General features: G+C 57.3%; 1 protein-coding gene across 4 annotated transcripts in view; it reads left to right on the top strand.

Annotated features, from left to right (window-relative positions):
- The window catches only part of CD6 (CD6 molecule), a 41398-nt gene extending 29360 nt beyond the window's left edge, over nucleotides 1–12038 (top strand). Inside the window, exons 3-13 of one of the 4 annotated variants that reach the window (XM_060157666.1) lie at nucleotides 10–360; nucleotides 1006–1317; nucleotides 2054–2356; nucleotides 3503–3568; nucleotides 6027–6167; nucleotides 6542–6640; nucleotides 7767–7889; nucleotides 9568–9639; nucleotides 9924–10118; nucleotides 10410–10514; nucleotides 11005–12038. In XM_060157666.1, the coding sequence (XP_060013649.1) occupies nucleotides 10–360; nucleotides 1006–1317; nucleotides 2054–2356; nucleotides 3503–3568; nucleotides 6027–6167; nucleotides 6542–6640; nucleotides 7767–7889; nucleotides 9568–9639; nucleotides 9924–10118; nucleotides 10410–10514; nucleotides 11005–11069 (1832 nt within the window). In that variant the 3' untranslated portion in view covers nucleotides 11070–12038. Of the gene's footprint in view, nucleotides 1–9; nucleotides 361–1005; nucleotides 1318–2053; nucleotides 2357–3502; nucleotides 3569–6026; nucleotides 6168–6541; nucleotides 6641–7766; nucleotides 7890–9567; nucleotides 9640–9857; nucleotides 10119–10409; nucleotides 10515–11004 lie in introns of all 4 variants that reach the window. The other 3 variants (XM_060157665.1, XM_060157664.1, XM_060157667.1) reach the window with 3 other exon arrangements.
- Nucleotides 12039–12560: the final 522 nt, after the last annotated feature.

Raw genomic sequence — 12560 nt, 5'->3', positions numbered from 1 at the left:
CCCTTCCAGGGGAGCGACTCCAGGTCCGCCTGATGAATGGGAGCAGCCGCTGCAACGGGACGGCGGAGGTCTGGTTCCGGCAGTCCTGGGAGCCCGCGTGCGGGGCACTCTGGGACCTCCGCGCCTCCGAGGCTGTGTGCCGCTCGCTGGGCTGCGGCCGGGCGGAGCCGCTGGAACAGCCCGTCCCGCCGACCCCGGCGCTGCCGACTGGTGCAGCCGCGGGAAACGCCAGCTGGGCCCCGAATACCACGTGGGCCCTAGCGCCCACCGTCCAGTGCAGCGGCCCCGAATGGCAGCTCTGCAAGGTGGTGGAGCACGCGTGCAGCAGCGACGAGAGGCCGGTCCAGGTCACCTGTGCAGGTACGAGCGGACCAACCCGCTCCCGCCGCCGGCCTCCTCCCTGTCCTACCTCCCCGTCCTTCGGCCACTGCCCCGCATCCTGTCCCCAGCCCTGGCCACTGGACCCAAGTCTCGCCCTCCGGACTTCTACCCAGACCCACCACCGACGCGAATACAATTGGTTCCCTCACCGGAGGGCTGCAGCGCCTCTACCCCCTGGTACAGAAATATGCCAGGTTCCCAGGATCTCTTAGCGCTGCCGCTCCCCAGCCCCGAGACCTGCTCTTCAGGCTCCGCCCACCCGGTCTCTTGCCCCACCCACTAGTCTGCCGCTGAGCCTACCCCGTCCGCAGCCCTGAGCCGATTCCTCAGCACCGCCCACCAGGTTACTAGCCCCTCCCAAAAGGCTCCCAGCCCCTCCCACTAGGTATCCAGCACCGCCCCTGGGTCCCCAGCCTTGACCAGTTCCCCACCTCCGCCCCACCCCAGGTCCCCAGCCCAGACAGGCCGTGTTCCCCAGTCTTGCCCACTGGGTTACCCGCCCCTCTTTCTCTCACTGGGTCCACAGCCCCGGGCACAGCTCTCCTGCCCAACAACCCTCCCCCTGACTTCCCTTCCTTTCGCCCCTTCCTCACATCCACAAACCCCTTCTCCTCCTATCCCCAGAAAACCTCGATTTGAAATTGGTGGGTGGTGGCAGCCCATGCGAGGGCCGCGTGGAGATGCTGGAGCACGGACAGTGGGGTTCGGTGTGTGACGACACGTGGGACCTGGACGATGCCCACGTGGTGTGCCGGCAACTGAGCTGTGGCTGGGCGGTCCAGGCCCTGCCCGGCTTGCACTTTGCGCCTGGCCAAGGACGCATCCACCGGGACCAAGTGAACTGTTCCGGGTCGGAGACCTACCTGTGGGACTGCCTGGGGCTGCCGGGAAATGGCTACTGTGGCCACAAGGAGGACGCCGGCGTGGTGTGCTCAGGTCAGTGGACGATGCTGCGCCACGGTTATCCAACACTTACTGCAGGCCTGCTGGGCGCCAGGACTGTAGTTAGTGCTGGACAGATGGTCCCTGCCCATGGGACGTCATAGCCCAAGAGGGAAGATGAGACCCAGACAGACATAATCCAGGAGAGAGAGTGGCAAATGCCTTACGAAAGGAAGCCAGGTGGAGTTAAGAGACAGCAGGCAATCCAGAGCTGGGGGGCTAAGCCTGCCCACCTCCTGGAGTAGGTGACATTAGAAGTGAGGCTTTTTCTGAGTGGGAGTTGGTCACCTGGTTCAGAACAGCAAGAGGAGATGGAGGCTGGGAGGCCCTGTGGAGGCTGTTGGAGCCCAGATGAGGACAGGAAGTTCTGGTCCAGCCAGCGCTTCTCTTAATGTGCCCAAGAATGGGGAGGGAGGCAGGTCTCGTCCAATGTACATTCTGATTCAGTAGGTCTGAGGCAGGGCTTGAAATTCTGCATTTCTAACAAGATCCCAGGTGATACGGAAGCTGCCGGTCCAAGGACCACATTTGAGCAGCCAGGATGTAGACAGCAGCAGGGCCAGCTGGAGCAGGTGGGGCAGATGAGAGGAGGGATGCAGAGGCAGGAGGGAGAGCACACAAGATCTGGAGACCGATTGGCTCTGGGGAGTTTGCATTTGTGGGTCGGGGCTGGTGAGGGTTTCTGCCCAAAGGATCCTGACCTGACTCTGATCCCCCCCACCCCCTGCAGAGCACCAGTCCTGGCGCCTGACCGGGGGCGCTGACCCCTGCGAGGGCCAGGTGGAGGTGTACTTCCGAGGGGTCTGGAACACAGTGTGTGACAGTACGTGGTACGAACCAGAGGCCAACGTGCTCTGCCGGGACTTGGGCTGTGGGACTCTGGCCCGGGTGCCCAAGGGGCTGCCGCACTCCCTGTCGGGCAAGATGTACTACTCATGCGAGGGAGGGGAGCCCACGCTCTCCGAGTGCTTCTGGCGGTTCAATAACTCCAACCTCTGCAGACAATCACAGGCAGCCAGGGTCCTCTGCTCAGGTACCCCTCCTCCCACCCACCCCACTCCCCCCACCCCCAGATTTGGACTAGGAATTGCATCTGGATTTATAGCCCAAGGAATACAGCTTGCGCTAGATCAGGAACGGCAAATACTGGCCTAAGAGGGACCATTGCCCTTACCATGCCCAGGCAGACATTACTGATGAATCAGGGCATTCTTTTCCTCAGTCCCAGAATCATGAATCCAATCTTTATTGAGGCGTTATTATACGCGAAGCAGTGCTCCCTCTTGACTGGAGCCGGCTCAGGAGATAAAACCAATGTGCCATCCCAGGGCTGGTGATCATCATAAAAATAGCATTAGGAGACACTAATAATATCAGCCACAGTGTCTGGAGCCCTAACCAGGTGCCAGGCATTGCCGGGCACTCAGTATATATTTCAGCAGAGCCTCCCACCTGCTCTGTGAATTGGGTTTCACGAAGTCTAAGATGGCATTGATGACGAGTCACACTGTTAGTATTTTATGTACCAGAAAGGACAAAAATGCTGCCAAAATAAACTCTTGACGTGCCATCAGCTGTAACGATAGATGTCATCACCCCGATTTCTGAGGTGTTAAAATGTGAAAAAGCAAGAGCGTTAAACAAACACAGCGTTAGCATCTCCATGGAGTTCAGACACCAGGCTATGAATTCCAGCTCTGCCAGTTACCAGCTGGGAGGCTTCGTCTTGTGAATATGTGGATGCTGACACCAGGCACATCACAGGGGAGCCGGGGAGTCAGATAATATCCACCAAGGGACGTTGCAAGCTCCATCCCTTACCAGTCAGATGATTATGATAATGACGAGACTGTCAGATTCCCACTTCCTGAGGCAGGTGTGCAGACCAAATCTAATACTAGATGGAAAAGGGAAATACTTGTGTTCTATAGCAGATGATACAGAAGGAAGGGCTAATTCTTTCATTAGCTCTTTATTTAAACCAAAATACCTTCCTGGCATTTAATCCATGAGATCCTCCTTATGGTGGGGTGTGGGAAAGACTCAGCCATGGGCCCCGGTGGGAACACACCCCCAGTTGCAGGCCACTTGTCTGTCTTGTCCAGTTTCTAGCACAAGGCCTGGCCACGGTAGGTGCTCGGGCACGTGTGCTGAGTGAATGAACAGTGCTTTCTGACAGGTGCCCGGAGCCTGCTCAATCTGTCCACTTCTGAAATCCCTGCAACTGGTCAGCCGGTCACTGTGGGTGAGTGTCCCTGGGGATGCAGTTTCGCAGAGGCTCAGGTGTGCACGTGTGTGTGTGTGTGTGTGTGTGTGTGTGTGTGTGTGTGTGTGTGTGTCTGCAGGAGGGTTCTGACGGTTTGTCCCCCATCCGCTACCTCCAGACGGTGAACTTGACTCCCCCCACCATCCCCGGGGCTCTCTGGCTGCTTCGTGCTCCTTTCACCTTGCCTGCCTCTATCATGTCAGCTCCACAGCTCCCTGAATCCTGATATTTCTTGGACAGGAGTCCTCTTCCCACTCTCTGTGAGCTCCTGTAGGGCAGAGGATAGAGCTGTAGAGAACTGGAGCTGATCTGACACCAGCTGGGGGGTTGGGGACGCCGAGGGCAACAGCCAGTGTGTTTATAATGTTCTGGGCACCGGCCAGTGCTTTACAGTCATTATTTCCCAACCCTTTAATCTTCCCAGCAGCCCCCTGGGGGACGTCTTCCCACAACCCTTACATAGAGGAAGAAGCTTGGGCTCAGAGGGTGAGGTGATGGCCAGCAGTGTCGGCTAGAATTTGCCTGCAAGGCTGTGAACTCTGAATCCACACTTGGTCTGTCCTCCACTTGTGTGTAGCCAACACCTGGGGCCCAGCCCCCAGCTGTGCCTCTTGCTAGCTGTATAATGTTGGGCAATTCTTAACCTCTCTGAGCCTCAGATCCCTTGACTATAAAACGAGGATGATAGGGGCTTCCCTGGTGGCGCAGTGGTTGAGAGTCCGCCTGCTGATGCAGGGGACGTGGGTTCGTGCCCCGGTCTGGGAAGATCCCACATGCCGCGGACCGGCTGGGCCCGTGAGCCATGGCCACTGAGCCTGCGCGTCCGGAGCCTGTGCTCCGCAACGGGAGAGGCCGCAACAGTGAGAGGCCCGCGTACTGCAAAAAAAAAAAAACAAAAAACACAAGGATGATAATCCTAGTACTTCTCTCCTAGCATTGTTGTGAGTCTCCAGTAAATTAATTTTTATAAAGTACTTACAACAGGGCTTAGTACATAGTAAGCACTGTCTGGGCCTCAGTTATTCTTATTTATTGATTATTTAGTCCAGGCAGGGAGCCCCGTGGCAGCTCCGAGATAACCACAGGGGCTGGCCCAGATCCACAGGCTTACCCCTTCCCCTGGCTCCTGGCTCCCTCTCTCAGACCCTCTCCAGAGGTGGGTGGGCGGCTGGGGGAGGGGACAGAGGGGCACCAAGTCCTGCCAGGGAACCTGGCAATGGCTGAGGGCACGGAGAGGGTATGAAATGCTGGGGACTGTGCAGGCTGGAGGGCGAGCTCCTGCCAGGACCCACACACCCTCGCACACTCTCAATTGCTGAGTTCGGGGCGGGGAGCCACGTCGCCCTCAGAAGAGCAGAGCTGTTATGGAGAGCCAGTCTCCAGGGAGCACACTGGGAGCACACTGGGAATGGGACGCACATTCACGGGTCTCCCCACAGCCCCCCACAGTCCAGTCTCTCCCTTGCACCTGCTTGCTGATGCTAAATCCAGTCCCTACCCCAGCCCAGTCTGCCCCGTTTGCAAACAAAAAGGGAGAGGGGAGAAAATGAGGACGGGGTGGAGGTGGGGGTAATCTCCCAGGGGGAGCAGACGCTGCCACCAGCCTCCCGCGTTACCGTCACTACCCTTCCTCCAGCTCTGTGGCCTGTGCACCCCAGGCTTTCTGCACTGAGCAGGAGATGGTTCGTGTCTCTGAGATGATGAGGGTTAGGGCCTCATTGCAGCTTCCGTCCATTCTCTGCTTTGGGCTCTTTTCAGCAGGGGTGAGGCCAAGAGGGAGGGGAAAGCAAGAAGTCACACCAGGGGCTGCAGAGCTGGGAGGTCTGGAATCATGCCCACCCCCACCCCCCGCCCTCAGGGTGCATGTCTGGTAAGAAGGACGCATCTGGGGCAAGGAAAGGAGATCTCGCTCTCCTGATGATCTGTTCCCTGCCAGCAGATGCTCAGAGCCACCTTCTCTGGGGATCCAGCCTTGGTCTCCCCCGTAGAGAATCAGGTGCCCCTTGGAGGGCCGCACGGCTGTCTATACCTTCATCACAGCAGGAAACTTACTGAATTGGATTGAGTCGACTTGTCAATCTTCCCACTAGACAGAGACCCTCAAGGCCCGTGACACTGCGTCATATTTGTCTCCCCAGGTCTAGTGCCTGGCACACAGTGGGTGCTCAATAATTGTTGAGCAGAGACAGATCTCCTGGCTTTGTGGCCAGGAGAAAGTTTCATTCAGCCAGTTATTCATTCAATATGCATTTCTCAGGCATCTACTATATACCAAGCGCCTAAAAGCAGATGGGAAAATTCAAAACAAAAGAAGGAAAGAGGAGTATACGTCCAAAAGGGAAGTGGGTTGGATGCAGAGAAGAAGGAGAGGTGAGAATGGCAAGGAGAAGTCCATGTCCCTTCCTTTTTCTCCCTGATTTGGGGTTCTTGCTTCCAGAATCTTCTGTGACGGTGAAAATGAAGGACTGGGAATCTCGAGAGCTAATGCTTCTCATCCCTTGCATCGTTCTGGGAATTCTCCTTCTTGTCTCACTCAGTTTCATAGCCATCATCCTCTTGAGAATTAAAGGAAAATACGGTAGGTGCAGAGTCCCAGGAGCCACGGGAAAGGCCCAGGGATGAAAAGAAGCAGAACTGAGACAGTCCTCCCAGGGGGACATGAGCCATGGGGAACCTCAGCAGGAATGGCAGTGATCCAGCAATGGCCACCCAGCCCTGGCCCCAAGAAGCACCTCCTGATGGGAAGGATTTTCCCAGCATGCCCCCCAGAGGTTGTCCACAGGAGGACCAGATTGCGTGTGTGTGTGTGTGTGTGTGTGTGTGTGTGTGTGTGTGTTTGGGGGCGTTTGGGGATGGGGAAGGTGAGGAGGGAGGTGTCCCCATGAGAGCAGAGCCAGGAAGACTGGAAGGTGCAAAAAATGACTTGCAGGATCTCTGCCTCCCCTTCCTCAGCCCTCCCCGCTATGGTGAACCACCAGCACCTACCCACCACCACCCCAGCGGGGACCACAAGCTATCAAGAGGTTCCCATCACCATCGCCAAAGAAGAAAGTAGGATGTCACCCACCCTGGGGGTGAGGAGGGCGGGGGAGGACAAGAAGGGGATATTTTCCGGAGGGTCAGTACTGCTTAGGTCAAAGCAGTGCCCCAGCTGGAGATGAGACCTGGGCCAGCCCACGAGTGGCTGTGGGACCTTGAGCAGGTTCAGCTTCAGTCTGGGCCTTGATAGGCTGATGACTTTCCAGTGCACTCATTCTAGAACTTGAAGCTTTTGAATTCTGGACCAAAACAGGCCCAGGGCATTTTGGACCTTGGTTCTCAAAGGAAAGCTCTGTTTTGCTAATTGGCCAGTAGGTTTGTAACACCATTGCCTCTTCCAGTGGTCTGCCCAATCAGCCTCCCTGCAACGCCCCATCAAGATCTTCCTGGAACATAATCTTATTTCATATTTTCCGAGTCAAAAAAAACGGGATCAGTCACCCATCTTTAATGATACATCAATGCATTACCTCTTGAGAGTCTTGTGAAGAAGCTTGAGTTTAATCACACTGCATTATGAATATATTAAATCGCCTTTATTTGAAAGAGTTCAGTGACACAAAAACCAATACAAAACACAGCCATATGTTATAAAGATTCTTTGCACACAGGATATCCAGATATTTGAGGAGAGAGTATGAACACAGACCTAGCACAAGAGTAGGCACAAAGCAGCCACTCACTGAATAAGACCTAGCACAAGAGTAGGCACAAAGCAGCCACTCACTGAATATTATGGTCTAGAGGTTAAGAGCCACGTGGCCTGCTTCTCTAGGCAATGTGAGAATGTCTCTGTGCCTCAGTTTCCCCAGCTATAAAATGGGGACACTAACCTAGCTACCTCACAGAGTTCTTATGAGCATTAACTGAGATAATATTTATAAATGTTGGAATAGTGCCTGGCCTGCAGGGACTACTATGTGTTTGTTAAGTAAATGAATGTATTTAGTTCCCCGTGTTTGAAATGGACGCGGGGGAGCTTGGAAAACCCAGGCCCGACGGTCTTGTACGAGATGGGCTGCCTGGCGCACTCCCTGCCCCTCTGTCTCCGGTCCCCACGGTCCGCGCTCTCTGCCGCCTCTCTCTGCAGCTTTCTGCCCCCTGCCTTGCCACGCTCCCCACTCTGTTCTCTCCCCAGTTCCCAAGCTGCCCATCCAGGTCCAGGCTCCGCCCCCTGAAGACTCGAACTCCAGCTCGGACTCAGACTATGAGCACTATGACTTCAGCAGCCAGCCTCCCGTGGCCCTGACCACCTTCTACAGTGAGTGCCCGCGCCCGGACTCCCGAGGGCCCACCGGCCCGCACCAGGGAGAGGGCCCAGCTGGCCGGGGGGCCTGCGCTAGTTTCCCCCCTTGGTGACCCCTGCACGATGAGAGGGGCATCTCCCTCGCTGTGACCACTGGACTGACGCTCAATGGTCCCGCACTGAAGTTTTCAAAGTGCTTTGTGACCCTGGAGACATCTCTAGTCATTTCCCCTTGGACCACCTTCTCTCCCGTGCTTGTCTGTGGTCACGCAGGTCTCAAGACCAGTCCCTCGACAGTCACCTGACTGTGGCTGCGTCTGTGTCTGCTGCGAGGCACTCCAGTTCAGATGGCTTCTCGCATGCTCTCACCCCTTCTGTGTCCCATCCTGCCCCGTCAATCTCACCTCCTCGCCCACCTCCACCATGAGCCCAGCTCGCACTTCCCATCCGGCTTCTCCAGCTCTGCTCTCTGCCTGTTGGGGATATAGAAGGAGGAAAGCCAGTGCCCAGGCAGGGCCCACGTGAGGCCGGGAGGTCGGACGAGAGCAGAGACTCTCACATCTATTGTGAAATCCCTTGGGAGCTCATCGAAACTTCCTGAGCCCCACCCAGGACCTCCTTTATAAGCTAGGATGAGAGTTTGGCTGTGTGTGACACAGACTCCAAATGACATCATCCGGAGAAGTTGGAGGGGGCCCGGGCTCCTTTCTTGATACTCTGCCGTCCCCAAGACGTTGCCCGGTCCACATGGTCCAGAGTGGCTCACCACCGTGTCTGCATTCTAGGCTGCCGGAAGGGGGAAGGTGAGGCGTGCCCTACCCTGTATGGCAGGAGGCCAGGGATGCTCCCACAGCTCCCACGCACTTTCCACCCGTCAGAACTTAAACCCAGCAGCTGCAAGAGAGGCGGGGAGACGAAGCCTCTGCCCTGGGCAGCTGTGTCCAGATAAAGCCCAGAGGTCTCCTAGTACCGGGAGCGGGGCAGTAGGATGGGTACTGGGGACAGCAGCCACCTTTGCCCCACCTGCTGAACCAGGGCCTCTGGGGGGCAGTGTGGATGGTTCCACTCTGCGGGGCTGTGGTCCAGCATTTGGGAGCCACAGAGATGAGTGTCCTTAGAACCTGAGATTCTGAGTCCAGGCATGTAAGATGCAAGACCGGGAGTCCAAAATCCTGTGACACTGAGACTAAAAGTCAGCAGTAACACATTCAAAAAGCTGACTCCCAGATTCCAGACACTCAAGTTCTTAAGATGCTATGAATCTGCACCGCTCTGATTCTGAAACAGAGGTACCGCAGAGCCCAGGATACAAAGATTCCAGACCCTCAGCTTCACTCTGGAAGGCTCCTCAGGGGCAACATCTGGCCTTTTGCTGCCCTGAGCTGCCCCAGCAGAAGCACTCCCCGTGTTCCCTTAAGTGGCAGGAGGGACGGCTGGGGCTGGGGAGGTGCAGGGCACTAGGGTTTCTGTCCAGAAGCAGCCTGTCCCCAGGCCGGTTTCAGATTGAGGCTTGGGGTCTGCCTGGACTAGAACTTGAGCCTGGGGATCTGATGAAAAAGACTAAGCCATCAGGGTTGTCCTGCTGCCCTGTTCAGCCTCCCGAATCCCGCAGAACACCAGCTCTGCTCCGGACGCCCCAGACAAGGGGGTGGAGCCTACCCACCTCCTTCCTCACCGCCATCTCTGCTTGTAGATTCCCAGCGGCACCGCTTCACAGATGAAGAGGTCCGGCAGAACAGGTTCCAGATGCCCCCCTTGGAGGAAGGTGAGTCAGGCTGGGGAGGGACGTGGAGGGGGGTGACTAGGACGCCAGCCCTGCCTCCAGACTTAGCAGGTCACTCGCCTTGAGATGCATCAGCGCCACCTCCCTCAACAGGTCTTTCCTGACTTTAACGATTCCCATTGGCAGTAAGTTCTTTCTCAAGTTTAACTTAAAGCCCTCTTGCTGCACTGCATCTTCTTTATCATGATTCTGTCTTTCAGGCCCAGGACTCGAAGAGGTGCATGCCTCCCGGGTCCCACCTGCCAACCCTGAACACTGCATTGCAGACCCCTGCTCCACGGGCCCTCGGCGCCACCCAAGGAGCAAGGGCGGCTCCAGCACGTCTTCAGGGGAGGGGCGCTGTAATAGCCCTGGCAGCAGGCTGCCTCCGTGGAACTCTCAAGTGTTTTCTTCAGAGAGGAAGCCCCTGCTGGGGCAGCCCCTGAACTTGGAGCTGGCTGGCTCCCAGGCAAATTTTCCAGGTAAGGTGGGCCCAGGAGGGCTGCATGCCAGCTCCAGCCTCCCATCCTGTAGCCGACCTGGCCAGAGGAAGCGTAAAGCTGGGAGCCCTGAGCCAGTCTGAGTTCAGGACTCTAGTCCCAGCTCGGCAGCCACGTGCTGTGTGACCTTGGACAAGTCTCCTCCCCTCTCTGGGCCTTCATTTCCTCAGGTGTCAAGCTAAGGACCTGACTCTACTGAGTCTTGAGGGCCTCCCAGCTCTGGCACTTTGCGAGCTAGCCTGGCAGAGGGTGACTGGCTCTGGGGGTTTCCAGCAGGGCCCTCGGCTGATGACAGCTCCAGCACGTCCTCCGGAGAGTGGTACCAGAACTTCCAGCCGCCGCCCCGGCTCCCACCTGCTGAGCAGTTTGGGTGTCCAGGTGCCAGGGGCAGGGGAGGGGGCACAGAGGGGGACTGGAGGGTGGATGAGTGGGGTAGCTCTGGATACATTGGCCCACGGGGGAAAAAAAGAGAAGTAACGGGATTTTTTAAAGCAAACAAGAATATAGGGAGGTAGGGAAAATAGATGTAGGTGGGGCAGAGAAAGAGTCAAAGAGAATGCCTTGAGAAGAAGTGAGCTCCCCATTAGTGGAGGCATTCAAGCAGAAGCAGCCAGATGGCCCCTTGGGGGAGCTGGTGGCAGCAGGGGGGGTCCCAGCACTCAGGGACTATAGCCCTGAACTACACAGACAAGGCTCTGCCTTCAGAACTGACATTCTAGCAAAGGAGGTAGCCATGAACAAGATTATAAGATGGTCTCACACAGCATCCCGGGGGAGAGGAATGTGGACCCAGACCTGCTCAGCTCTGTCCCTGCTCAGCAGGCGCAATGACTGGGCCTCCCACTGACCTGAGTCTCCCACCGCACAGGGTCCCTCACTCCCCAGCCTGACTCCTCCTCCAATGAAGACTATGATGACATTGGAGCAGCCTAGCCTGGGCCCGGCGCGGCTCCTCCCCCTGCCCTCCCCCCACCCTCCCCCTCATGCCCCAGGAGCTGAGAGTCCTCCCCTGGAGACTTGAAAGGAACCTCCACACCTAGTATGGCCCAGCCACCATCCATCAACAGGACCTGCCAGCACAGCCCTCCCCCAGCCCCAAACAGCAGCCCCAAGGAAGAGGTGCTGCCTCTGAAAGGGCCCGAGCTGTCTGCCTCAGGGGTGAACAGGCAGAGTCTAGGCCGCTGCCCGGCAGGCCGCGTGGAAGGTTTGAACTGGGAGATTCCTGAGGCCCCTTCCGACCCTCATGTGTCTGAGGCTTTGGTTGCCTGAGTCTCTGACAGCTCAGGGCCCAGAGGAGCTCTGCGAGGGGCAGGGAGGCCCCATGTGCAGGGGCCGTTGGACTGCTGTTGGTCTGACAGGTGGGTGCTAGGGCTGGCGGGGGGGAGCCGCCAGCTGACCCAGGCTAAGCTCAGGTTGGTACCTGCACCCAGCAGGGAGTCCAGCCTTCCTGGGCACAGCCCAGGATGGGACAGGGAGCTGGATGGCTGCCCCTCCTCGACCACCCGGGACCGGAGGCCAGCCCTGCCTCTAGAGAGCCTCGGAGCCCACCAGAGACACAGCCCTGATCTGCAGTGACCATTCCCGGGAAGCAATCCTTATTCTGAGCTTCCAAAGGTTTACAAGGATGGTACCACCCAGCCCCGCCAGAGACCCAGAGTGGGGCTCCGTCCCCGTGGGGCAGAAGCACAGAGATGTCTTCCAGGAGGGGCCCAGAGGCTGCACTAAGCCCCGCGTCCCCAGCTGTCTGCTTGGATGGATGGGCTCCTCCCCGATGAACACATAAATATCAGTGTCACTCCTAGAGCCGTAAACGTGTCCCAGGCAGCCTCCAGGCAGAGGCCTGAGGGCTCAGGGCCAGCTTCTGGTGTCTTGCTCTGAGTATCCCGAGATTAAACCAGTTGCGAATGAAACCAGGGGTGGAGTGACAAGTCTTTGAACTCACAGAACCCAGGCTCTGCCTCTGTGTGTGTGTGTGTCGGTGTGTGTGTGTCTGTGTGTGTGTTGGGTTGGAGGCAGCTCTATCCATCGAGGTGCAAACGTCAGGGTGAATTGGAAATGTATTGAGTACTGTGGCCCGGCACCATGAAACATGCTGGGGATGCAGCGACAGGAAGGCACAGGGCCTGCCCTCCTGGAGGTGATGGACAGATGCCTGTGAGTTCAGCATCCCCTTCCTGATTTGCCAGTGAGCCCTGGATCAGCGAGGCCAGCCTTGCTGCGCTGAATGCATTTTGACCTGGGCCTCCATAAGCTTCTGAGGCGGGGGAGGGTGAGTAGATTTTATCTCAGACCTGCCTGGAAAAGGTCTTGATCCCAGGTTGCTCAGAGGCTGGGGTTTTAGCCCAGCTGCACCAGCCAATGCCCAGCTCTGCCTGCAAGGAGGAGGCTGGGGGTCAGGTTTCCTCTGAGCCCTCCCAGAGCCAG

Source organism: Lagenorhynchus albirostris, chromosome 9, assembly GCF_949774975.1.
Source record: "Lagenorhynchus albirostris chromosome 9, mLagAlb1.1, whole genome shotgun sequence".
Taxonomy (NCBI): Eukaryota; Metazoa; Chordata; class Mammalia; order Artiodactyla; family Delphinidae; genus Lagenorhynchus; species Lagenorhynchus albirostris.
This window is presented reverse-complemented; position numbering and strand designations above follow the sequence as displayed.